Genomic DNA, 26,347 nt, shown 5'->3' on the forward strand with positions numbered 1-26,347 from the left:
GGAAGAAAAAGGAAATGAGAACTCATTGAAACGGACATGCCTGGCAATATAAATTTTATTAGTAGCAATATCTATACAACGCTAACCAGAGTGAGATGGACTATAAGTGGTAATGATGGGCATTGTGAGTGGTATGAGTGGCATGAAGAATGGATGATGGAGCAATGGTGGTAGTGGACGTGAGGTTAGAGGTTTGGATGTGAGTGGGATCTGTTGTGGCATTAGAGATAGGAGTGGAGGCAGATTGGTCCTCGATGGAGATGGGTAACCCATCCTCAATAGCCATAAGAAGATAGAAGGTAAAGTCGCGGCTGCATGCTGAATATGTTGAAGAAGAGACCTAGAAGAAAAAGCTCAGTGGAGCTATTGTGGTAAGAAGATTAGAGAAGAGGAAAGATGCTTATTTGAGCTATAATGGCTCTGATACCATGCTAAACTGACAAAATTTCTGAAGAGAGACTAGTCCCAGATGTGGCAATCGTGAGGCTTGGAGAAAGCCACACCACCTTCTTGGACACATTTGCAGAAGTAATGCCCTCCACTAGCACCATCGCTACCAAGCTTGGCTTGGAGGAGTTGGTTAGCCCATAGCCTCTTGCCGTTGGTAATGGGTTGTCATGAAGGTGAAGATGTGTTGCACACAAATAGCCGCATGAAAGGACAGTCGATGTTAGTGGTGATCTTCGATAAAGGCAGGGCATGCTACGGGGAATGGGGTGCGAGAGGGCTTCCCTGTTAGGGTGCTCACAATGGGGGTCGCGGAAGGTGCGGCCGGAGAGGGAGGGGGAGGAGGAGCCGATTTGGTACAATCTTCTTTTTTTGTAAAATTCCTATAATTACCCTCAAATATTGAAAAAATGAATAAAATATATGGATAAAAAAAAGTAATAGTGAAACAATCCACTCCACTTGCCTTAGTGCTGCGAAAGATTACCCAAAAAATAAATAAATAAATTAGGGTTTTCTTCCTCTCTGTAACTCCTTTTTCCCTGGATTGTGATTGGACAAAAATTAAGATAAACAAGGGTTCAAAACTTTTTAAATTGGAAACACCACGGAGAAAGACTTTGGTACCGTTTAATAACGTTACGCATGTTTCTGTTCCGTTTCTCACCAAAAATGTTTTTTTGGTGTTTTTGGTTACAGAAACATATTTCTGGGTTGCAAAATGGTGTTTGATAAGCCTGTTCCCATTCTCTTCCCATACTCCACCCATTCAAAAAGACAACATTCATTCTTCTTTTCACAACCAACTTTAACACGATCCCCAAATGCTTCTCTTCCAAACTAATTCGTCCCTAACTTCATAGCAAACGCATCTACTATTTTTTTTCTTCCCAAAATACTATCTCAAATTCACTTTAAAAAAAAAAAGATGGAAGAATACAGAGCCCGTGGATTACCAATAATAGTAGATAGAGCACAAATATAAACAAGTAAAACTAGGTAGTCTGAGCAGAATCAAGAGCTATAACATGGGTATAATATCAAACAGAACATAAGCATATCATTAGTAGCCACAAACTCAAAATGATGGAATCAAGTTTAAGAATCAACCAAGAAACGAAAAGAAGGGGATGGGAAAAAAATGACCATTCACTACACCTGTGACAGAACTTGATCGAATCGAGATGGGTTTCCTTAGATTAAGATGTACAGCTGAAGATCTAAATGAAATTGAAGACAAAGATCCAGGCAAAGTAGAAGAAGAATTTGTGGGCAGACGACAAAGCGATGGGCAGAGTCCGTGAAATTTCACAGAGAACTTTAGGGTTTCTGCAAAATGAAAAGAACCCTAAAAATTGGTTAGAAGAAAGATCCAACATAGAAATGCTAAAATCGCAGCATAATACACAGAAGAAGGTTAAACCGCAAGATAACAAAAAAAGGAAAAAAAAGAGGAAGAAGAAGAAGAAAACGATGGCTTACCTGAGTTGGCCATCGATGTTCAACAAACCGAGCTTCGGCTTGGAGAGGGCTTCGAAATTCTGGATGGAACTTCCGAGATTGCAATAGAGATCCTCAAAGTTCGATGTTCACACTTCATTGGGAAGACGGTCGATGGAGTGGAGAGAGCTTCGAATGATATGGTATAGGAATTATCGGGCACAACTTTCCCTTTCACCAATTTTTTATCGAGCAATACTTTTTCACATTGGTACACAAAATGGTAAAAACAAGTAAAACTTGGCACCGCTTGATAACCTTCCCAGAATCAGTTTCTGGTGTTTTTTTATGCTGAGAAACACAAAAACACTAGAAAGTGCTTGATCACCACTGTTCTGTATAAATTGTTCTCTGGTGGATAAATCATTATTTCTATTCTCCAGAAGACTTTTTACAGAACATGTGTTACATGTTCTGCATTGCTCAACACAATTGGACAAAAAGTGTGCCCGATAAATCTTTAACCTAAACCCCCCAAAACCTAAACACTCCTTCACCCTTACGAACTCTCACATTCTTCACGGCGGGAAACTCCTCCATTGCTTTGAGAAGACTACCCTAACGACGATTCCAGTTGCTGTTGCCCTCGTCGAAGCCTCAGGCCATCGCTTCGAGTTGCTGCTGCCATCGTCGAAGCCTTAAGCCGTTGATTCGAGTTGTTGCTGCCATTGTCGAAGCCTCAAGCTGTCGCTCTGTCTTTCTCTCTCTCTCTCGCAGGCTCTGCAACTCTCTCTCTCTCTCTCTTGTAGGCTCTGCAGCTATCTCTCTCTTAGTCTCTGCAACTCATACCCTAAATCGAGTGAGAGCAGGAAACGAGGTCGAAGCTGAGGATGCTAGTGGGTATAGTCCCTTCTCCGGTATGTCATGTTGAAGAAGATGAAGAGGGTTGCGATGGATTCTTCTCCTTCTCTCTGGGTTTAGCAAACTTTATTTAGTTTTTCTTTGATTGATTGATCGGATTCTACTTCTAGGGTTTCTATTCTCATCTGCTAGATTCAATAGATACAGTTTATTCATTAATGATTCGGAGTCCATTCAGGCTGGGTTTGAGATCATTTTTCTTCAAGCTTTTTTATGAACGAGCTTAGACAAGAGGAGGCGATGGTGGGTAGCGAGCATGAGTAGGAGCTTGGCAGCGAGTTTAGCGGTGATTGTTGATTAACAAGAGCCCAACCCCAAAGAACAATCAGAAAGGCATCGATTACCTAGAAATTCTCAGCCCTCTGTTATCAGATTGAATCATGAGAAAGTATTTGAGTTCTGTGCTTCCTCTTATATGGGTATTCACCTAACCACTGTATTCACCCAGGAAGAAATTTGAACATAAATTTTTTTTTTTGGCAAGAAAAATAACATTACTTGTGTAAATGGAAGTGAATCTACAGGAGCTCTCGCTCTCACGATTGCAGTCTCTCACTCTCCCTTCAATTTGTTTATTAGGTTTTAGCTTTGGTTTTCACCAATAAAGGAGAATTTGTTGTATGTATATTTTGTTTCGGAATCAAGTCGGAATTGAAGAGAAATTGAAGAAAATTTCTCCTTGTTTTCTGTGAGCTGTTCTTTGGGTTCTATTGGAGAGGATTATTTGTTTATGAATTTCACCATTATTGATGGTTCATAGAACACTTGCAGATGCTCTGATCAGCAAGAGGGGCGTGCAAAAAATAATAAAGGTTGGTGCAAGGAGGAGTTGGGCTCTGGTTTCTGTTGTTGTTGTTGAAGGGTTTGAGAGACGAAGGTGGAGGAGGGAGGAAGTTGGAGTGTAGGAGGGAGGTGGGTGAGTGTTTTGGGAGAGAAATTGGGCGAGCCAATGCCATTTTGGGGCTTATTTTGGAGTTGGGAGAAGCAGGCAAGAGGATAAGAAATTGCAGAGGGAGTCCCTTGGGAACAAATTTCCAGAACAGGTTTACCAAGCGGGTAAAAAACGGTTTCTCAGCAAAGAAAATGAAAAAAAAATGTTTTGGTGTTTCGCAGCACACTTCCAGAACAAAAACACCAGATAAGGTTATCAAGCGGTGCCTTTGTTTCGACAAATCTGTTTCTGTTATTATAAATGACCATAAATTTTGATTTATGATACTAAACACACATGAAACAAAATAGGTTTATCAAATGGTATTTTGGGTGTTTTTGTGTGCTGGGAACACAAATAGCACAGAAACACCAGAAACGTAACATTATCAAACAGTACCTAAATTTACTTACCACCATAACAAAAGTGACCAAGTTTCCCTCCACCCACGGATCCCATTCACCGAGTGGCGGGAATGAGTATCAGGAGAGTATTTTTGAACACATAAAAACCCTAGGAGGGATTTGTGAACCCTAGGCTGGTGGGTGAACCATCCTCTATGGGTGGAGGAAAACTTTATCCTAACAAAGTTCAACTTTCGTGGGTTCCGAAAGTGCAATACATACCTCTACATGCCCTGACAGATGCCCAGAGTAGCACATTATCTCCATATGCCGTGTTTTAGATATTCAAGGGAACTCAACTACTCAAGTACTAAAATTCTAATTGGCTTTATCTACATCAAATTTGAACCGAAACTTTACTAATAGTGTACTCCAACACCAAAGGCTCTCTGTCAAAAGTGATCACACATGCATTAAAAGACACCCACAGGAGAAACAGTTACTCAATATGCTGCATTACGGCTACACTTAGGAAATTAGGCACAAAAATTCCAGTTGACACTAATCTGATAAAAAAAAAATTCAAATTTGACATGGGAATAGTGTCTTTCAAGCCCCAAGGGTCTCAAAAGTTCATTTGTTGAGCACACTACTTAAAAGAACCCCATAGTAGCACATTAGCTCAATATTGTGAGTTTAAACTATTCAGGGGAAGTCAGACACAAAAGTTTAGGTTTGGCATCATTTAACACGAAATCCGAATTGAAACATGAGAATAGAGTTGTCCAACTCTCAGGTGTCTCAATGGTGAATTCCATATGCACACATGCCTTAAAAAGAAGCCCAGATTGAACAAACATATGGAATGCATTTTATGTATTTTTTTATCTTCGTTTGACATGATCTTGAAAAACGCAAAGGTAATCTCATAAATCTCATTGTGAGAGCACTTGAAGGGCAAAAATCATTATGAGAGTAATGGATATAGGCTAGTCCCTGGCCTCCCCCCTACCTTTAATCCTTCTAATTTTTTACAGAATAAACAAAAACAATACATAACACAAGCAAGCTCAAAAGTCAAGTCATGATCTTGAACTTGATTCTTTGAACTGGTTCAAAGGTGTAAGGACCCCAACACAGTCAAATAACCATATCTGAGTTCCACATAAGGGGTGATAGAAGCTACATCCTACAGATACATTAGTTATCAGATAACCTTACAGTTGACAGCGATGGAAAATCACCAGCTCTACTTGATCAAATTGGAAAGTTGGTCAAGGGTACCAGCAAGATTTCCTAGAACTTTGATCAGTTCATCACCTTGCTGCCTAGCAAATATAGTTTGGTTCTTCATGTCAGCCAACCCGTTGTCCGTGTTTCCACTCAGGTCTCCTTTAACTATGGCAAAGATGAGTTCTGCGTTCTCACGTAATTTTGTAGCCATAACTTTCTCCCTGTGTAACTTGCTTTTTTTAGGGCCAGACTTGCGCTTACATTTCTTTGAACCTAATAAAACCCAGATGTAACACAGTGATTATTCATTTATCTTGCAATGTTATACTTGTCTGCTACATGCAGATTGCTAATTTAATCTAATGAGACTCAGATGAATGTAAATGGTAAGTAGTACCAGCTTATTCATTTGCTGGCAATGCTCAGATCATGCACTTGCATGCAAAGTTCCACCAAACAATAATATGTATCCATTGTAGTAGTATTAGTAGTGGTAGGCAGCTGAAGAAATAACTCATACACCACAATATGTTTGACCAAAAAAGTAACAGTAATGGTATCAACAACTAACGTAATAAACTAAGCACCACAAAATGTTTCTGCAAGTATCAGTAATGGTATCGACAACTAACGTAATAAACTAAGCACCACAAAATGTTTCTGCAAGTATCAGTAATGGTAGCTGCTCCGGTAGCAATAGCAGAAAGCATCAATAGCCAAAAAAATGTACTGCAAGTATTACTAGTAATAATGGTAGCAGCTTCTGTAGAAATAATAGTGGCGGTAGCATCAATAGTAAATAACCCAAGAACCACACAAGATGTCTCGGTGAATCATCTCCACCAGAAAACAGAAAAATATGAGCATTTCTCTATACTGTCAAATTGAAGGAGCATATATTGAATAAGCTGTGTTGTTCAATGAGATCAAACAGGAAAAGATGACTGGATGGAGATGTTAAGATATATGTATCGCAAGGGTATTTCTGGAATTACATTTGTTCTTTGGGGACTTATGTGTAAGTTCACATAAGTAAGAGGTTATAGTTGTAATTGTTCAGATATATGATTATAAATATAAGTTATTGCTACCGACTGGACAGACTAATTATTTTTTTCATATTGTAGCTATCTTTCTCTCTATTCTCTCTTTGTCTCTTCTCCCTTGTTTCCTTCTTATCAGACAATTAAATTGGTATATCTTGATAGTTCCCAAAATCTGAAATTTTCAAGTTACTATTTCTTGGTAACCATTATAACAGCCTATCCAACCATTGGATCATTTTCGAATTTTGAGGGTTTTAACCCCCCTAGCCCGATACTCAACCAGAGTTTGGGCCTCATCCCGAGTGTTGATTTCAAGTTATTACTTTTCTCTTATTCTGCTGGTTCCCAGCACCCTGTGGTGCTGCTTGTTGAGGATATTTGTAACCTGCTGTTAACCTCCTATTCTACTAAGTTCCTAACACCCTACGGTTCTACTTGTTGGGGATATTTGTTTCTGTTTTATCAAGGTTTTATTAGTTTGTGCTCTGTGTTCTGCTGTTGTGACTGATTTAGTGCTGCTGTTATATATTCTCTGAATCAATGGGTGATTCAAAATCCTCTGTGGACTCAGTGAATGTTACTCAATGGAGCATCCAAGTATCTTTTATGGGGGCAAAGGCTGTGAAGGTATATATCAACGCAGAAGGAAAATTGAAATATTTGATTTCAGAACCTCCCTATGGTGTTCTAAAGATTATGAGGAATGGATGCGTGAGAATGATACTTGCATGGCTATGAAATATTATGAATTCGTATCTTGCTGTTAATGTTAAGCATCATACTACAGCTAAAGGGATTTGGGATGATTTGAAGAAAGTTTTTCCCTAGATGAAAAACATGTCTTGTGTGTATGACCTCTTTGGGATCAGCTTCTCTTTCAAGCAAGGTGATAAGTCCGTGGGTGAGTATTACAGTAACCTCAAGGGCATGTAGGAAGAACTAAATGTCTATCAGCCCCTCACCACTGACTTGGACTTGTTGAAGGCCCAACGTGCGAAGTTTCTACGTCGCAAAAAATTTTATCTGGTTTGAATTTTGATTTGCAGCCTTCAAATTCTTGCTGGTGAAAGAGTCCCTTCCATATATGAAGTTTTTTGTCGTATTCAGCACCTTGTATCTCCCTCTCACTAAGTCTGAGAAATCTTTCTCTTCTAAGGACAACTCTGCCTCTTTGTTGTTGGCAGTGCTGGTCATGGCTCTGCATTTCCAGGAAGAAGTCTTGGTTCAAGGGGGTCTTGGACGTGGTACTGGTGGAGGTAGAGGACAGCAAACCGACCAAATGTTGCATAGGGTTACGCAAGGTTTCACCAGGTCTTGACTGCTGTTCAGTCAAATGCCTACCTAACCAAGAATTGCCTTCAGGCCCTAGCTTAACTCGTCTGATTGTCTGGGCTGGTTAGGTACTAGAACACTAATTAGTCTAATAGGAAGCATTTATAAGATCATCTCTAAGAATCCTTTAAAGTATTTTAAAGGTTTCTCCCTTAAAAAAGGGCTTCTGTAAGAGGGAGACAAATATTTAATAGTATATTTGTTGCCAATCAATGTAAATGAAAGAAAGAATAAAAATGGTTTAAGATTGGTGTGAAAGCTTGGTTAAAAACGCATATGTTTACATTGATCAGAAAATCCTAGAGTTTGTCACAGAATGAAATAGAGAAACTCAGAAGTGGATGTTTGAATGCATTTTTTTCTGACAAATAGGTCCATTCTGGTCAAGGATGATTTGAAGATCATTTCAGGTTCTCTAGAAGATAAGGACAAGGAAACACTTTAGTATGGCAATTGGGCAGGTTCAAACAATGCCTCACCTCACCATGCTCCCAATGATGAGATTTAGGATATGGTATGAACCTTACTAGGTTAGGTTTGGCATGGTACTGGAAAAACCCAGGGCTTCTCCACAGTTACCTTAAAAAACTGGTTAGCCCTGTGCATGTTTCATGTATTGGTGAATGTTAGGGTTGATAGATATGTTAAGTGGGTCAGATACCACCCCATTACAATCCCTACAAATATAATTTCTGTGTGTCCCCAGTTGACATAGCTTAACATAGGTAGATGGGTATTCAATGCATTTCATTGGCTAAATCCCATTCTTATCAGTGGATCATTTAAATGCCATTTTTTAGGTTCTCTAGAGATTACACCAGGTAGATCCTGTCTCGGTGATGCAGATTCATCACCAAATAGGGCTTGTTTCATTAGAAATAAGTCTAGCGTTGGGTTACATACATGTTGGGCCTTTGATCCCATGGGTTTCTAATGTAATAGGCCACTTTTCTGGGCCTAAAATAGGGGTACATAGGTTGCATACGGGATTAGCCCAATACTTAGTTTTTATTGTGTGTTTTTATTTGAGCCGGTTTAAATTGGTTGCAGCCAATTGGTTCAATTGGTCTAATTTAAGTGAAGTGATCCTATTGGCTAAGAGGTTCTTATATCCTATTGGCTATTAGGGAATCTTCTTTATTTTAAGTAGTTTAAGTTGTTTTAAGTCATTAGGACTCTATTTTGAGTCTATTTGAGTTTCCTAGTCAGTTTAACTTGCCTAATAGATTAGGGTTAAGGTTAGGCCATTCCTTTTTAGTGTCTAAGTCTATTTTTGAGTCTTCTATATAAGTTTGTAAGGGAGGCCAGCATTGTATACGAATTTGATTAATAAAAATTAGCTTTATGCTTGCTGCCTTTGTTGCTGTCTTTGCTCCATCGTGAGTGTGCCTTGTGAGTAATATCAAGGTTGAAGGGATTGGTGGATCTCCAATCGACTCCTTGCATTGTGAAGATCGGGAGGGCTGCTACTTAGCTCCTTGCATTGTGAAGATCGGGAGACCCCATTGTTCATCTTCAAAGTTGTTGCCATTGAAGACCTGTAACAAGTAAGAAATTCTGCAACTATTCTTCTTCCTTCTAGAAGGTCACATACAAGGTGATTTTCGTGAGAATTCTGCCCAGCCAAATCTAACCATTAGAATCTGTTAAAAATTTGATCAAGTCTTTCTCAAACCCTAAGAGAGACTCGATTCAAATTTCAGCACCATCCACCCAGCCGATTGTCTGAAATTACAGTTTTACCCCTCTCTCTTACTTCTACTAGGAAACCTCCATAACTCCAAATCTGTCCATCAGTTTCAAACCAAACTTTCAGCATACATCCCTTACATCATTGTTGACACTCGATCCAAGTTTCAGCCCCAAACTCTCACTTTATCCCCTCCATTCCTTCACTCCATTAAAACCCAAAACCTGCAACACAATTCTGTCCAGAACTGCAGAATTTTAAAACCTTCCCAAATCCTATTATTTTTATACCATATTGACCCCCTAGACCTGCCCATTAATACCCTATAAACCCCTTTCCCAATATCCAACCCTAACCCTAGGAATTGACCTAAATCCTAGTGCTGTCCATTCGAACCAGCAGCCCCTTTTTTTATTTGATCCTGTTGTTTGGCTCCTAGTAGGTCTCCTACCTATCTAGGACTACATTAAGTGGTATCAAAGCCATGGATGAGCATGGCCAGCCCATTACCTCTGTGTCCATCGACTCTTTGAACAAAATTCTGGAGAAGCTTCAGCAGTTTCATGCTGGTCAAAGGGCTATAAGTGAAACATTGCAGCGAATTGAGCAACACCAAACTACTCCAGTAAGGAACAACAACATTCCCCTAGAAAAGGACAAATATCAAGTCAATTCGGTAGCACAAAGAACCCCAAGGACAGATCAATACGAGAGAAGACAAAGATTACAGGGATCGACGTAGGCATGACAGAGATCATAGTGAAGATAGGAACAGAGGATACAAAGATTACAGGAGACGCCATAGACCTCCGAGGCGTATGAGTTGAGAGACTATGATGGCGGACTGGATCCATGGTATTCTATGATTGGTTAGCTGCTTTAGATGATTATTTTAATTGGTATGATTTGCTCGAGCATAGGAAAATGAGACTAGCACATACCAAGCTAGTGGGACCAACACATAATTGGTGGAGAACCCGGATGGATTATTCGACTACCGTGGTAGAGAACCTTACATGGGCAGAGATGAAAGAAGATCCGAGTAAGAAATATTTCCCACTGACGCTCGTGAGCTCTACAACAAGGTAACTTAAATTCCCATCGACAACATCACCACCAAAAAGCCTTCAAATCTGAAGACAACTTGAAGCCTCCATCAATGAGATTCCGTTTGCAAGTTGTAGAGTGTTGGAAATCGACATCACCAAGTGTTAAATCGGTGGCTGAATACAAATGTACATTGCCAACGGAAATTGAGAGAGTACAAGTTGAAGACAAAGTGAAGTGATCACGGTGAATTGTGATGAAAAGAAAGAGACAATGCCCGGAGCTTCAAAGATGGAAAGTCAACATGCGGAAGATTCTATCAAGAGGTCTACCTTGAAGAAGTCAAAGTAGACAAAGCTGAAACAAGCGAGAAGATGAAGAGGTGGTTGAGAATATTCCACAGAGATCAATGATATTCAAGATGTTGTTCTTGAAGAGGTGGAGCTTGTATCTCAAGTATTAGATGAGAAGGTTGCTAACACTAAAGACTCTATGGATAGGGCATTCACAGTTGGTGCTGATTCGAGGTAGAGCACATAGAGTTTGTTATGCCACCATGGTTCTTCGAAGAGAAAGCTCCACGCCTTGAAGACTATATTCTTAATGTTCCCGCTTTATCGGAATTCTGTTTGGGGATGGTCAAAGTCGCGCTGATCACATGTTGATTCCCCTCATCATTACAAAATTCGAGGACGAATTTTTTCAAGTTGGGAGAGTTGATGCAGATTCATCACCAAATAGGGCTTGTTTCATTAGAAATAAGTCTAGCGTTGGAGTTACATACATGTTGGGCCTTTGATCCCATGGGTTTCTAATGTAATAGGCCACTTTTCTGGGCCTAAAATAGGGGTACATAGGTTGCATACGGGATTAGCCCAATACTTAGTTTTTATTGTGTGTTTTTATTTGAGCCGGTTTAAATTGGTTGCATCCAATTGGTTCAATTGGTCTAATTTAAGTGAAGTGATCCTATTGGCTAAGAGGTTCTTATATCCTATTGGCTATTAGGGAATCTTCTTTATTTTAAGTAGTTTAAGTTGTTTTAAGTCATTAGGACTCTATTTTGAGTCTATTTGAGTTTCCTAGTCAGTTTAAGTTGCCTAATAGATTAGGGATAAGGTTAGGCCATTCCTTTTTAGTGTCTAAGTCTATTTTTGAGTCTTCTATATAAGTTTGTAAGGGAGGCCAGCATTGTATACGAATTTGATTAATAAAAATTAGCTTTATGCTTGCTGCCTTTGTTGCTGTCTTTGCTCCATCGTGAGTGTGCCTTGTGAGTAATATCAAGGTTGAAGGGATTGGTGGATCTCCAATCGACTCCTTGCATTGTGAAGATCGGGAGGGCTGCTACTTAGCTCCTTGCATTGTGAAGATCGGGAGACCCCATTGTTCATCTTCAAAGTTGTTGCCATTGAAGACCTGTAACAAGTAAGAAATTCTGCAACTATTCTTCTTCCTTCTAGAAGGTCACATACAAGGTGATTTTCGTGAGAATTCTGCCCAGCCAAATCTAACCATTAGAATCTGTTAAAAATTTGATCAAGTCTTTCTCAAACCCTAAGAGAGACTCGATTCAAATTTCAGCACCATCCACCCAGCCGATTGTCTGAAATTACAGTTTTACCCCTCTCTCCTACTTCTACTAGGAAACCTCCATAACTCCAAATCTGTCCATCAGTTTCAAACCAAACTTTCAGCATACATCCCTTACATCATTGTTGACACTCGATCCAAGTTTCAGCCCCAAACTCTCACTTTATCCCCTCCATTCCTTCACTCCATTAAAACCCAAAACCTGCAACACAATTCTGTCCAGAACTGCAGAATTTTAAAACCTTCCCAAATCCTATTATTTTTATACCATATTGACCCCCTAGACCTGCCCATTAATACCCTATAAACCCCTTTCCCAATATCCAACCCTAACCCTAGGAATTGACCTAAATCCTAGTGCTGTCCATTCGAACCAGCAGCCCCTTTTTTTATTTGATCCTGTTGTTTGGCTCCTAGTAGGTCTCCTACCTATCTAGGACTACATTACTCGGTTTTCTATATACATTCATGAGAGAAACTCATACAGGGATGCCAAAAAGAGGAGAAATGTGAATCTTGATAGGGCTACAAAATAGGTTGAGAAAGAAACAGAAAAGCATCTCCTCTCCAATCATATTCCCTGAGGAAAGTGAAGACATTTTTGCTGAATTTTAAGCACTTGCTAAATTGCTTTAAAGTAATCTTGACTTCTCAGATTTTTAAGACAAAAAATGGGCAAATAAAAAAAGTTCGGCAAGATTCATATATACCAACATGATAGTCTAGGTTCATCAAGATTCTGTGAGGAGGCAAATTGGACTTTCTAGTTGTTTGGTTTCGAGTGAGGGGTTCGATGCCCAAAATGGCCAAATTAGGTCCCAAAACTTTTAGAAAACCTTCTTTTAGGCCCTCTAAACATAGTGGAACCCTTATATTTAAAAAAAAAAACCCATAAAATGGTAGTGTGACTTTGGAACCTAGGTTGGTAGTATACATTGTACACTACTATATACATTCTCTAATATGACCGATTCGACACTAAATTGAACTAACAACAACTAAGTATTAACCTTTTTTTTCCATAAAAAAATTATTGCACGAAAATAATTTTTTCCCAGAAAAATTATATCCGACTCTGTGAAGTCATAGATCGGGGGATTGGTGTATAACATGTACAAAATTGAAGACCAACCACCAAGTATTTGCCCTATATTATCCAAAAATACATTTTTAGGAAAACTGATATACTTTCAACTTTGAATCTTGCACGAATCTTCCACAAAATGCAGCACATTGTCACTTCCGTTGCGTTCCACTACTGCCCAACAACTTTTTCCATGCTTGTATGGTAGTGATTTGGCAAAAAATCACAAAAAACTAGGTGAGCACAACCCTTGGAATCAAAACTAGAGAAGTGAACAAAATGGGTCAAAATTTCGACCCATTTCATTCGAAATTATACTTTTTATACAAAATCCTAAAGGATCGTATTGTTTCAGTCAAAATGATATATTTCATCAATATTTTTTGCCAAAACTGCAAAATTTTGACCAAGACACTGCATTTTTTATATATCACATAAGGTTTCATTTCATCTGTCGAAAGTTGAAACTGAAATATATATGAAATTTCGGCAAACCCTTGAACATTGTCGAGAACTACATGGTGGAGGGTTAGGTGGTCATTTTGGCAAACAAAATACTCTTCTACAAGTCACGGATTGCTATTATTGACCTCACATATCACGAGACTTCGCCTGCGTGATTAAAAGGTGTTGTGTATGTCAACTTGCCAAAGGAACTAAGCAAATCACAGGATTGTACTCTCCTTAGCCTGTTCCACACACACCTTAGATCCATAATAGTATGGATTTTGTACTTGGCTTACTTACCAAAAGGGAGAAACATGATTATATATTTGTAGGGGTCGATCACTTCTCTAAGATGGCGCATTTTACACCTTGTTGATGGATTTATGATGCTTCACATATTGCTACTCTCTTTTTCAGGGAAGTAGTACGACTTTACAGTTTACCGGAGTCTATTGTTTCTGATCGTGAAGTCAAGTTTATGAGCTATTTTTGGAAGACTTTGTAGATGAGGACCAATACAAAGTTCTATGGCCTTTCATCCTCAGATAGATGGATAAACCGAGGAGGTAAACTGGAGTTTGGGTAATTTGTCACGGTATCTTGTTCGTGACTATGAAACGACGAGTCATACTCCGTTTGAAATTGAGCTTAGAGTTCAGCCCAAATGATCCATCGACCTTGTTCCTCTACCATTTGAGGCACGAGTTAGTATTGAAGTTGGCGAATTCTTGCATCATATTACTGAAGTGCAAGCAGATGTTTGTAGACAGATTGCCCTCAGTAACGAAGCCCATCAGGTAACTGTTGATCCTCATCGACGCCATGTAAAGTTTCAACCTCTCCATGGTGTTGGTTCGTATTGCCTCGAAAAGATTTGCCCCAAACGCCAACACAAAATTGCATCATGTGAAGGACCCCTACAAAGTTCTGAAGAAGATTTGCCCTAATGCCTATGTACTTGATCTTTCACCAGATTTGGCCATTAGGAAAGTCTTCAATGTGGCCAATCTTACTCTCTACTTGGGCCATCATTCGGACGAAGGTGAGATTGAAGATGAGGAAGATGATATACATACCATGACATGGAGAGGGGTGGTTATCACTCTTTCCTTGTCAAATCAAAGGTCGACCTTGAACGGACTAGACGTGGATCCATGAAGATGATGACTTCAAGCGCCTAAACCCTGACTTGTACGAGCAATATATGACGCATGCATTTGTCATGGACAAATGAATTCAAGCTGGGGGGGAATTGATCTGGATCAGAGGTTCCAGAAGAAATATTTCTGAGGAATTGATGGTCACAATACGTCATTGAGAGTAGGTGAATCAATAACCCTTAAAAATTCCATTATGAACATACTTGTCAAGGCAACGTCTAGGCGTCCTATCCACTTCTTTTTGTTGGCACCTTGTTGGTGTCGTCTTGGTTTTTGACCCCCTTGACAGCCTTGGTTTGCCTAGGCACCGTGACAACTATGGTCACGATAGTAGTCAACCAATCACACTGCTTGCAGTAAACAGATTGGTTGGCGTTGACCTTTTTAACCAATCATACACACAGTCGCATGCAACACCTTGCCTCTCAAGTACATGCATTCACAAATATGTAGCAAGGTCTACCCGGTGTGCTCACACATCCTGCATCAAACACACTCCAAATATATCCATACAATCACACTACAGGAGACAGAATTTTTACATGGTTCAACAAACAGTGCCTTATGATGTTGCAATTTTGCCTCCTTGATTCTGGCATCTACCTCATATACTAGCTTATCCCACACATCTTTAGCAGTGTCACAACCGATCACTCTGACAAATTCAGTGTCAATCAACCCACTAAGAAGTGAATTCTTGGCATTAGAGTCATTCTCAAACTTATTCTTCTCAGCTGCTCACTCAATGACTAGTTCCGTTGTAGGAGTATACCCATTCTTCACTGAGATCTAGATGTCATAACCCTAAGCCTTCAAATAAGTTTCCATACGGCTATGCCAGAATGCGTAGTTTGTGTCGTCAAATATGGGAGCCTTATCATAGGAGTGATTTGTTAACAAAACAGAGAAATAGGAGATGCTTGAGTGATCGATATGATCAAACAAGCCATATATTTATAATATGAAGAGTTACACCCTAATGACAATAATACCCCCCAGCATAGCCGACATAGCTAGGCTGTACATAAACATAAAAATAAAGCAATAAAAAGACCAGATTACCCCCCACGGTATTCTGGTTTACATTATTCAACACTCCCCCTCAAGTTGGAGCAAAAATGTCAATCATGCCCAACTTGACTAAACTAGGATGAAATAGCTTTCTAGATAATCCCTTGGTGAAAATATCAGCGAGCTGATCAGCAGACTTCACAAAGGGAACACAAATCAGCCCTTCTTCCAATTTCTCCTTGATGAAATGCCTATCCACTTCAACATGCTTGGTGCGATCATGCTGTACCGGGTTATGTGCAATGTTAATTGTAGCCTTGTTGTCACAGTACAACATCATAGGAAGACGAAGAGGAACACCAAGATCTTGTAGCAAACCTTTGAGCCAAAGTAACTCGCAAATACCTTGTGCCATAGCATGAAATTCTACTTCGGCACTAAGAACAAGCAACCACATTCTGCTTCTTGTTTTGCCAAGTGACAAAATTGCCACCTACAAAAGAACAATACCCAGAGATGGACTTGCGATCTGTAGAACCAGCCCAATCAGCATCTGTGTATGCCTTTATCCGTAGGTGACCATGAGGAGATAGGAGAATGCCTTTTCCTGGAGCTAACTTCAGGTAGTGAAGGATACGAAGAACAGCCTCCATATGAGAAGAGTAGGGATCATGCATAAATTGACACACAGTACTCACAGCAACAGCAATATCAGGACGTGTGTGTGAGAGATAAATCAACTTCCCCACTAGTCTTTGGTACCGGCCTTTATCAACAAGTTCACCCTCTTTTTCCTTGAGACAAACAATAGCATCCATAGGAGTATCTGAAGGGTGGCATCCTAACAAACCAGTTTTAGCCAATAAATCTAGGACATACTTCCTTTGGGAGAGAAAGATACCTTTAGAGGATCTGGCAACCTCAATCCCAAGAAAATACCGTAGCTTCCCCAGATCTTTAATCTCAAACTCCTGCCCAAAAAAGGTCTTCAACCGATTGATCTCATCATATTGCCAGTAATCACTATGTCATCAACGTAGACTATAAGAACAGTGAGTTTTCCACCAACTCTCTTTATAAAGAGAGTTTGATCAGCATTACTTTGCTTATAACCCACAGAAATCATGGCTTTGTGGAACCGGCCAAACCATGCTCGAGGTGACTGCTTCAGCCCATAAAGTGCACGTTTCAATTTACACACTTTACCTTGGTTTTTGTCACAAGAGAACCCTGGTGGAATGTCCATATACACCTCCTCATCTCCATTTAGGAAGGCATTCTTCACATCCAACTGTTGCAATTCCCATCCAAGAATGACTGCACAGGGTTGCAAAACTCGAACAGTATTCAGCTTTGCAAAAGGGGCAAAGGTCTCCTGGTAATCAATGCCGTATGTCTAAGTGAACCCCTTTGCCATGAGTCGTGCCTTGTACCTATCCACAGTGCCATCCACCTTCTGTTTCACTACAAACACCCACTTGCATCTAACAGTTCTCGTTCCAGGTGGAAGAATCACAAGCTCTCATGTGTTATTTTTTTTCAGGGCTTCCATTTCCTCCATCATTTCTGCCTTCCACTTTCCATCTGATAGAGCTTCTTGTTAATTGTTAGGAATACGAACAGAAGAAAGAAGAAATAAAAGCACGAAAGGATGGTGAAAGGGAGTCATAAGAAACAACATGGGATATAGGATGCTTGGTGCAAGCCCTGACACCTTTGCGAAGAGAAATAGGTAAATCAGGAGAAGAGACATTTCCAGGTGGAGAGGCAGGTTCTGGAACCAAGTTCGGCAATTGAATGGGTACCGGTGCAACAGTGGATTGAAGCTGCTTCTATTTCCTTGTATAAGTCTGCAAATTAGATTCATTAATCCTCCTTTGAAAGTCACTAATGGTTTTCTGGATTGGAGTTTGCTCCCCCTTGAATAGGAATGTCAACAACATCATCTGTGATGGTCTCCTCCTGTACAGGAACCTCTCCCCCAGAGGCAGAGGGAGGACTAGGAGTAGGAGGAACAGGAACAGACTCATTGTAAACAGACTGGAGGGGAGGTTCTATGGTCAGCACATCTTCACTAACACTCTCCCCCTGAAGAGGTAGGGACACATAATAAGAAACAGTCTCATGAAAAACAACATCCATACTAACCAATGTAGGTCTGGTACGAGGATAATAGCACTTGTACCCCTTCTAGGAGGCAGAGTATCCTAAAAAAATGCAGCGGAGACTACGGGGTTCAAGTTTACCAGGGGACCTAGTATCCCTGGCATAACAAACGCAGCCAAACACCTTAGGGGGAAAAATAAAAGAAGAAGAGCCAAATAAGAGCTCGATAGGGGACTTGGAGTCAAGAACCCAACTGGGCAGCCTATTAATCAAATAGGCTGCAGTGAGGACATCTCCCCAATAAAAAGAAGGAACATTGCGAGCAAACATAAGTGCCCTAGCCACCTCCAAGAGATGGCGGTTTTTCCTCTCAGCCACACCATTTTGGGCTGGAGTATCAACACAGCTGGTGTGCGATGCAAGATCCCATGGGCAGCAAGGTATCTTTGGAACTGACCTTCCATATACTCTGTCCCATTATCACTTCTCAAGACCTGGAGAGTGGCATTGAATTGGGTCTGAACCATCTTGTAAAAATGCTGAAAACAAGAAAAAACTTCATTTTTGGAGTATAGGAGGTAGACCCAAGTAAACCTTAGACATACCACCGATGACCAGAAAGAGAAGATTTTCTACTAGGACCCCACACATCAGTATAAACCAATTGAAATAAGGAAGAAAATCTTTTATTAGAAACTAGATAATTTGAACATGTCTGTTTGGCCAAGACACAAGGCTCACAAAAAAAATCTTCCTTATTATAACTTTTAACTAATGCTAGAAATAAATGGGATAGAGTTCCTAATGGGGGATGACCTAGTCTAGAATGCCATTGATGTAATTCAGAGGAGAAAGATGCAGGGTGACAGAGCCGAGAAGGTAATGCTTGCATAGCAAGAGGGTCTTCATCAAGCAGGTACAGTCCACCATGTACTTTACCCGATCCAATCGTCTTCCCCGAGTCTAATTCCTGAAAGACACAATGGGTAGGAAAAAATGTCACTTTACAATTCAGATTTTTAGTAATACTACTATTAGAAAGAATATTAGTAGTTAAATGCGGAATATGCAATACAAAAGACAAGGTAAGTGATGGGGAGCAACTAATGGACCCTTTCCCTGAAATGGATGAGAGGGATCCATCATCTATTTTTACTTTATCCTTGCCAGAAGTAGGGGAATAGGTGTGACAAAGGCTAGAAGAACCTGTCATGTGATCAGTGGCACCGGAGTCGATAATCCATGAAGTGGAGACAACCGATGCACAATGACCAGCAAAGGAAATACCTGAACGGGCAAAGTGGGAACCTGAGGGATTGGAGTAACCGGCAACAGATGTAGTAGAGGCAACGGAGGTCTGTAATATATGCCGGAGAGCCTGAAATTCTTCCTTGGAAAAAATAGTTTCAGCAGTGGGGGCTGTAGCTACACTTTCAGTGTGATTAGCCTTGTTTTTTGTCTTAGCACGACCATGTTTGGCTTCAAAATCAGCGAGTTTGCCATGCAATTTCCAGCACTGAGCCTTAGTGTGATATGGTTTGTTGCAATATTCACACTTCACAGGCTCTTTTGCTGAAGCAGCAGATGCAGAAGCAGTACTCTCTGAAGTAGGAATAGGGATGGAGTTTGCAGCAGCCTGTAAAGCTGATCTCTCAACCGTAGGGGTCAACATCATAGTAGCCCGACGTGTTTCTTCACTGTGAACAAAAGAAAAGGTCTCCTCCAATATGGAGAAAGGAACCCTACCAAGAACTTGCACACGAATGGGATCATAATCAGCATTAAGGCCAGCCAAAAAATCATACACCTGAAATTGGTCCACATAAGTCTGATAGGCAGTGATGTCAGTAGTCGTAGAAGACTGAAATCGAGCATAGTGATCCAGTTGCTGCCATAAACTTTTGAGGACAGCATGGAATTTAGTGACAGACAACTCCTTCTGAGTAGTGTTTTGGAGTGTCTTCCTGATCTTATAGACCTGAGCACCATTACCCAATCGGCCATAGGTTGCCTTGACAGTAGTCCATATCTGAGTGGCAATGTCAAGGAGAAGGTACTGACTGGAGAGGTCAGGTTGCATAGAATTTAGAACAAAGGACATAACCATAGCATCATTAGCAGTCCATCGATCCTTAGGGTTACACTCTTCAGTTAGCTGTTTAGAGGTGCCAGTAAGATGGCCAGTAAGTCCTCTGCCAGCCACAGTTAAAGAGAGTGATCTGGCCCACATGAGATAATTGGTTCCAATGGCAGCAGCATATGGGAGGAACTCAGTCCTGGACTGACTATCTCCTCCAGAAGTAGCCGTAGTAACCTCAGAGTCCGGCATGATGATGGCAAAGGCTTGGCAGAAAAATCAGAAGTCGAAGCTGAATAATATGGCTAATAATACTACTGGCAGCAGCAATTTGTGTAAAGAAAAAAGGCAGCAGTAAACAGCCCTAACCCAAAAAATGGATAAGGCTCAGGGTTTTGAAAAAAACCCTGAAAGAGGAGATTGATTGGGCCTAGGGGTCTTCAAACAATCTGAAAATAGGTGATAATCTTGTCAAGTACTCCTTGAAGCAGTGTGAAGAAGATCTCCAAAAATCAGCCAAAGCAAAGATGAGAAACCCAAAAAATTGATAAAAGTTAGGGTTTTTCAAAACCCTGAAGTGAGATCGATAATGGGTATGGCCTGCAAATAACTTGAAATTCCAGTGATAGTTGCTGTCCAATACTGCTATGAGGGATCTCCAATAGGGAAAATCAGCATCCAATGCAAAAAAGAGCTTGATCTTCAAGAAGGGGAGAACTCCAAAAAATCGCAGAGGCACAGAGCAGCAGCTATCGATCTTGATATGTAGTTAAACCATTAGTTGAAGAGGTTGGATTGAGGGCAGCTGCTAGATCGTAGGATCACCTCATAAGTGCTGCCCTAGTGAATGAAGAGAACCAAGGAAAAAAGAAGGGAGAAAGAGAAGATCGAGTGGGAGAGGGTAGAAGAGAAAAAACGATGGAGGGGATGGGGTTTTGAAAACCTAGATCAGAGTAGTTGGCTCTGATACCATGTTAACAAAACAGAGAAATAGGAGAATACTTGAATGATCGATATGATCAAACAAGCCATATATTTATAATATGAAGAGTTACACCCTAATGACAATAATACCCCCCAGCATAGCTGACATAGCTAGGCAATACATAAACATAAAAATAAATCAATAAAAGACCAGAATACCCCCCACGGTATTCTGGTTTACATTATTCAACATGATTTTCACCTGATGCCATTGCTACTATAACTCTGTACTAATCTAATCAACCCTAAGCTGTTAAGCTCTGGCTATAGAGAACCTTGTCTGATACCAATTGATGGTCCCATTACGTCGCTAAGAGGGGGGTGAATCAATGACCCTCGAAAATTCCATTACGAGAGCAATCAAATTGCTTGCAATGAAACAGTTTGGTTGGTGCTAACTTTTTTAACCAATCGCACACAAAATCGTATGCAACACCATACCTCTCAACTACATGCATTCACAAATATGTAGTAAGGTCTACCCGGTGTGTACACCCATCCTGCATCAAACACATTCCAAATATATCCACAGAATCACGCCACAGGAGATAGGATTTTTACATGGTTCAACAATGTGCCTACATCCACGGAGCAATGCCTTAAAAGGGCTTCATATATTGCTTAATACACTACCACTATTTTGATTGCTATAATGACCAAGCAAAACCTACCCCTCTTACAATCTTTGCACCCACAAAAGAAAAAGACTATAACCCTAAAAACTACCAAGCACCCAATTGATAGTGATTACAATAATAATCAAGTAATAAAGCAAATCCCAACCCTTATTACATTCAATGAACTAGGAAATTCACTCACCTATACTAGAATAAAATAAAAAGGGTTTGCAAAATCACAAGCTACCTCCCTTGAATTAACCCTAACTGAGAACTTGTAGGCCTTGTTCTACTCTCAGATTCAACTTCTTGCAATGTCAGATGATGAAATCTCGCTCTTCTTGAACTTCTTAGAGAGATATGGGCTTCAATCAATCACTCTTATAGCATAGAATGGCCTCTCTCTTTTCTCCTCTCTCAAGGCCTCTCACGTTTCTGGCTCAAAATAGGAGTTCTTCATCTAATAGGTCAAAAAGGTGGTTAGAAAGACGGATCCAATGAGATTTGTCGATTTGGAATCTTTTCCGTTTGGCCTTCTATTGCTTTGAGCTTCTACAAATTCTGCAAGTAAGGCAGCTCAAAAATATCATGAAGTCACTGCATGTGCAAAAACAGAATTCTGGACACCATACGCTACATCTGCATTCGAGATCATAACTCCCTCATCTGAACTCAGATTGACCCAATTCTTGAGACATTGTAAAGCTTACTCATAAGGCTAGAGTCTTTTAATGTTGAGCTTCAACTGATCTTGCATCAAAGATAACTCAAAACTCTCATGAAGTTTTTACCATGCAAATCTCCCTACAAATCACAGAACTTCACCTTCAAGCTTTGCCTCCTTTCCAGTCTCTATCCACCTCATCATGCCAACTCTCTAAAACATGCCATACACATTTGTGATTGTGTGTTGGCTCTATAAAGACAAAGATATTGCCAAAAATGACAACACTCTATGCCTGTTGAATATCCAGACTGCCTATTGTCTACTATCATATCATGTGGTCAACAATAAAGGCCTAAACCAGGTCCAGTCCTAAGTTAACCTGGACTGGTTTGGTGTGGTTCTTTTTGGCTTCAATATGGGTCTGATTTTGGACCAGCCAGCTGTGTGGAGGAGTTTCTAGAATTCATAAAGCGCCTTGTGTGGAGAATATTCAGGGGAGATTATTTTCTGTTGTTTTGTCATTAAGAATATTAGGTTTCTATATTTGAGTTCCTATTCTTGTACGCTTTTATTTAGTTTCTAATTTGTTAAAACTCCCCCTTAGCTAAGGAGAGTTTCCTTTTTGTGTAACAAGGAAGTTCTACTAATATTAATAAAAAAGGGACAGTCTATGCTCCCCACGATTTTGACGGAAAATAGAACCTTGCTATGTGCATGTGTGTGAGTGTGAGGCATTCCTGCTGTGAGAGACGGCAAAACTTGGTCAGATTCCAAGGAGGAGATTGGTGAGAGGCCATCTTCTACTTGGTTGGAGACCAACATATTCATGTTCTTCTTTTCAATTCTTCATCTTCAACTGCAGACCTCAAGTCAGCCATTGTTCTACACTTCTATGGCTGTTAAAGTATCCCCTTTTCAATTCCTCTTTGTCATACTCTGGTTTCTATTTTCAGAACTCACCCCCAGTTGCAGAGCATATTTTCAGTCCTTGTTATAACAAATCTGCCACCTTCTATCTCCTTGTTACTAATTCTGAGTACCCTATTCTGTTCTGATTTGAATTCAGTTTACTAATGCTACTGATGTGCGCCTGGAGCTACAGGACTGAGGCTCATTAGTTGCTATTGTCAGCCATCTTCCAAATTTAGAAACTTTATGAATTCTTGACCTTCTAATCTGGTACTACAGGAATCTTCAAAAGTTTTTAAATCCTATCACTTTTTAAGGTACTAGTCTCAAACTACATCTAAAATTTCTGACTTTCCAATTTTGATTGGAGGAATTTCTATTTTCTGGCCTAGTCCAAACCTCCCAATTATACCATGGGATTCTAGTGAGATTTTGAAGGTTTGTTCTTGACCCTAGATAAACCATTCAACCAGAAGTTGTGGTCCATCTGATCACCGGATTGTGAGCTACAGATTTTCTCTCAAATCTGCTCCTTCCCTATCCCTGTGGAAACTGGTCACTACTGTGAGGTGATTAAGATACCATTACTTGGACTTGATATAATTTCAGCCAACACTTTCATGAGTACTAGTTAACACAGAGCTGTAGCCATTCACATGTGAAATATGTGATACAAATACGGAATTAAATTTCTCATGAATAGTAGAGTGAGGTCCACTTCCTAGAATTGAATTACTGAAATATGCAGCTATAATCTTTCAAGACATTAAAATACTCCAATAGTCATCACGGACAAATAAATTATTCATAATTAATGATGGTAGAAAAGGGACCAAAATGGCAATGCATGAGATGGATTGCCTACTTGAATTAAAATATAACGAGAAATAATCAGCAGAACAATTTTTCTCACAGACAAGACGAATACCAGAATCCATTAAGACCTCAAGCATGTCAGGCTCTTCCAAATCAGTTCCTGTATCCATATCTGATCGATCATCCTGATCCTTTACAATATCATCAATTAATTCAAACAGTTCTCTGTCAAAAGTACTAGGAAGCCCCAACTTCATTTTTCTTTCATTTTCCAAGGACCAATATGAGTCAATCATTGTATGGGATCCCCACTCCTTGATCTTTTTGTATTCAACAAGCAATGAGTCCCACTTTTTGCGGCACTGATTTAAAGGTCGTACAACATCAAGAGCACTGCAGTTGTCAGCTATGATTTTCCATTTCTGGTAAGAAGGCAGGACCTTCAGGGAATCCCCTTCAACAGCTGAGATCTCATTCACGAGAGTTAACATTTCCTGTAGAGTCCATTCGACAGCAACCTGAGAACGAGTGCAACGAGAAGGTATAACCCGAGATTTAGGACAGGGTTTTTCTTCTATTTCCAAACCCTTTTCTTCTTTATTAGGTGTTTGTAGATTTTGAAGCTGTCCAGCTAATTGGGTTGCTTCCATTTTACCAATTTGGGATAACTGTAACACAATAAGAACAGAGGGTTTTGTAAATTTTAATGATAGATATGCACAAGAAGACAAAGGAGCCAAAAGAGAAATACATCAGGAGGAGGGAAAAAACCAATTGTGAAATAAACAAACAAAAAACAGAGCTCCATAATTCTCAAGATTGTAGAGTGTCATGGATGCACCCATAAAAATGATAGATTAGCTACCAAGGATCAAAAGTTCAGATATGCCATTTGACCAGTTCAACCATTGCACGGAAAAAAAAAAAAAAAAAAACCAATGAGAATTTCAAATACAGAGCTTTAGTTATATATATCTATATGATAGGATATACCATGGTTCATAAACATAAGTTAATTTAGCAACCACATGGAAATGATATCACCCATTTTGGTTTTCAAGTGACATCATGAACACACTTATTCATTTTATATTAGTCACCACTACAATGAGAGAGAGGGAAGAGGGAGAGATGAAATGAGTCCAACAGTCAAATCCCAAAATTAACACATCTTAGATATTTCCATAATAGAATCCCAGCCTATACCGTGAAAGAGTCATTTCATATGCTAAATTGGGACAAATTCATTCTCATTCTGCCTAAAGGAATTCACAATTTTAGAACTAACCAATCCAGCAGTATAACCACCCCATGCAAAAAGACTAACAGTTATTAAGAGAATGAACAATACTGTAATATTGGCTCCATAGATATATCAAAGTTAATGCCTGAAACCTATCCTAATCTATTTTCTGATGGGTCAACTGTCAGAAAGTAAAAGTGGAAAAAGAAACAACGCAGTTAAAATGAACATTATTTTTAAGAAAATTAACAGAGTTCGAAATGGATAGATAAGCAATTAATCTGCAAAACAGAAAACAAAGGTGGGGGAGGGAGAATTTAGCTTCTAAGCTGGAAACATAAGAGACCTGATAAAATCCAAGTGGCAGAACTCAGAGAATCATCACGGGCACCGAAGCAGCTTCGTAGTTAGGGTTCCAATATTAGCGTCTACGTCTCTCTCTCTCTCTCTCGGTCGCTCGCATTACAGCGGAAGATCATTCATACTGTGGAGAGCATTTTAACCGATTTCAGCAGCAGAGACCTGCACTCCGGTAACGTGGCATATCGCAACCCCAAAAGGCTCTTGAGCCGTTCGGGTGGGTGTGATAGCACCCTCTCTACGGCTGCAACAGGTCGGGCTGGGCTGGGCCGGGACGTTCTTTTTAAAACCCAATCCAATTAAAACTAAGGCTGTAAATGGATAATCGAAAATCCGAATTCGATCTGCATCCGTATTTGTTTAGGGGCATCCGTATTCGATTAGAGATATCCGGAAAAAAATCCGAATACTCCGAAAAAAATCCGAATCCGAATACTTAATTATAAAAAATTAAGTAAATAACGATTTTAAGGGTTTTTGAAGATTCAACATGTTCTAGAATATGAGGAGAAGAGAATCATGATCTAAAACTATGGATTGAGAGTGAATTGTATCCACTAGGGGGAGGAAGGTTCGGCTTACACAATGCAGAGGTGTAAACGGATGGTCAAAAATCCGAATTCGATCCGCATCCGAATCCATTCGAATTCGTTTAGAGGTATCCGTATTCGATCAGAAAATATCTGAATCCGACTACATCTGATCCGTATCCGAGCCTAATCCGATCCGTTTACAGGCCTAATTAAAACCCAGTCCAACCCTGAGTCCCCTTACCTGGCCCTAGATCCAGCCTCGACTTAAGGCCAGAAAATCTGACCTTGGCCTTGAGTTAGGATCGGGCC

The 26,347-nt window shown here is 40.0% G+C and overlaps 1 protein-coding gene and 1 long non-coding RNA gene across 3 annotated transcripts; one reads left to right on the plus strand and one right to left on the minus strand.

Moving 5' to 3' along the window:
* Positions 1–253: 253 nt before the first annotated feature.
* On the plus strand, positions 254–3,762 carry LOC122660911. Its single transcript, XR_006332805.1, has 3 exons — positions 254–264; positions 3,041–3,055; positions 3,635–3,762. It is a non-coding gene; the product is annotated as an uncharacterized LOC122660911 (long non-coding RNA).
* A 1,377-nt stretch (positions 3,763–5,139) lies between these two features.
* LOC122662746 lies at positions 5,140–24,664 on the minus strand. Of its 2 annotated transcripts, XR_006333089.1 has the most exons (3): positions 24,015–24,664; positions 5,214–5,589; positions 5,140–5,172 (listed from the first exon to the last, which is right to left on the minus strand). XR_006333089.1 is itself a non-coding variant. In XM_043858466.1 (2 exons), exons 1-2 carry the CDS (start codon positions 24,550–24,552, stop codon positions 5,333–5,335), a joined length of 795 nt encoding a protein of 264 aa, XP_043714401.1. In that variant the 5' UTR covers positions 24,553–24,664; the 3' UTR covers positions 5,211–5,332. The 2 variants fall into 2 exon arrangements, 1 of the variants encoding a protein (XP_043714401.1); XM_043858466.1 differs by lacking the exon at positions 5,140–5,172 and having other exon boundaries at positions 5,211–5,589.
* Between the last annotated feature and the right edge of the window lie 1,683 nt (positions 24,665–26,347).

Source organism: Telopea speciosissima, chromosome 5 (assembly GCF_018873765.1).
Source record: "Telopea speciosissima isolate NSW1024214 ecotype Mountain lineage chromosome 5, Tspe_v1, whole genome shotgun sequence".
NCBI lineage: Eukaryota > Viridiplantae > Streptophyta > Magnoliopsida > Proteales > Proteaceae > Telopea > Telopea speciosissima.

Coding starts and splice junctions, on each gene's coding strand:
- LOC122662746 (XM_043858466.1), bottom strand. CDS start 24,552: ATGGAAGCAACCCAATTAGCTGGACAGCTTCAAAATCTACAAACACCT. Junction 5,590..24,014: donor TGAGGTCTTAATGGATTCTG/GTATTCGTCTTG, acceptor GGGTTTTATTAG/GTTCAAAGAAATGTAAGCGC.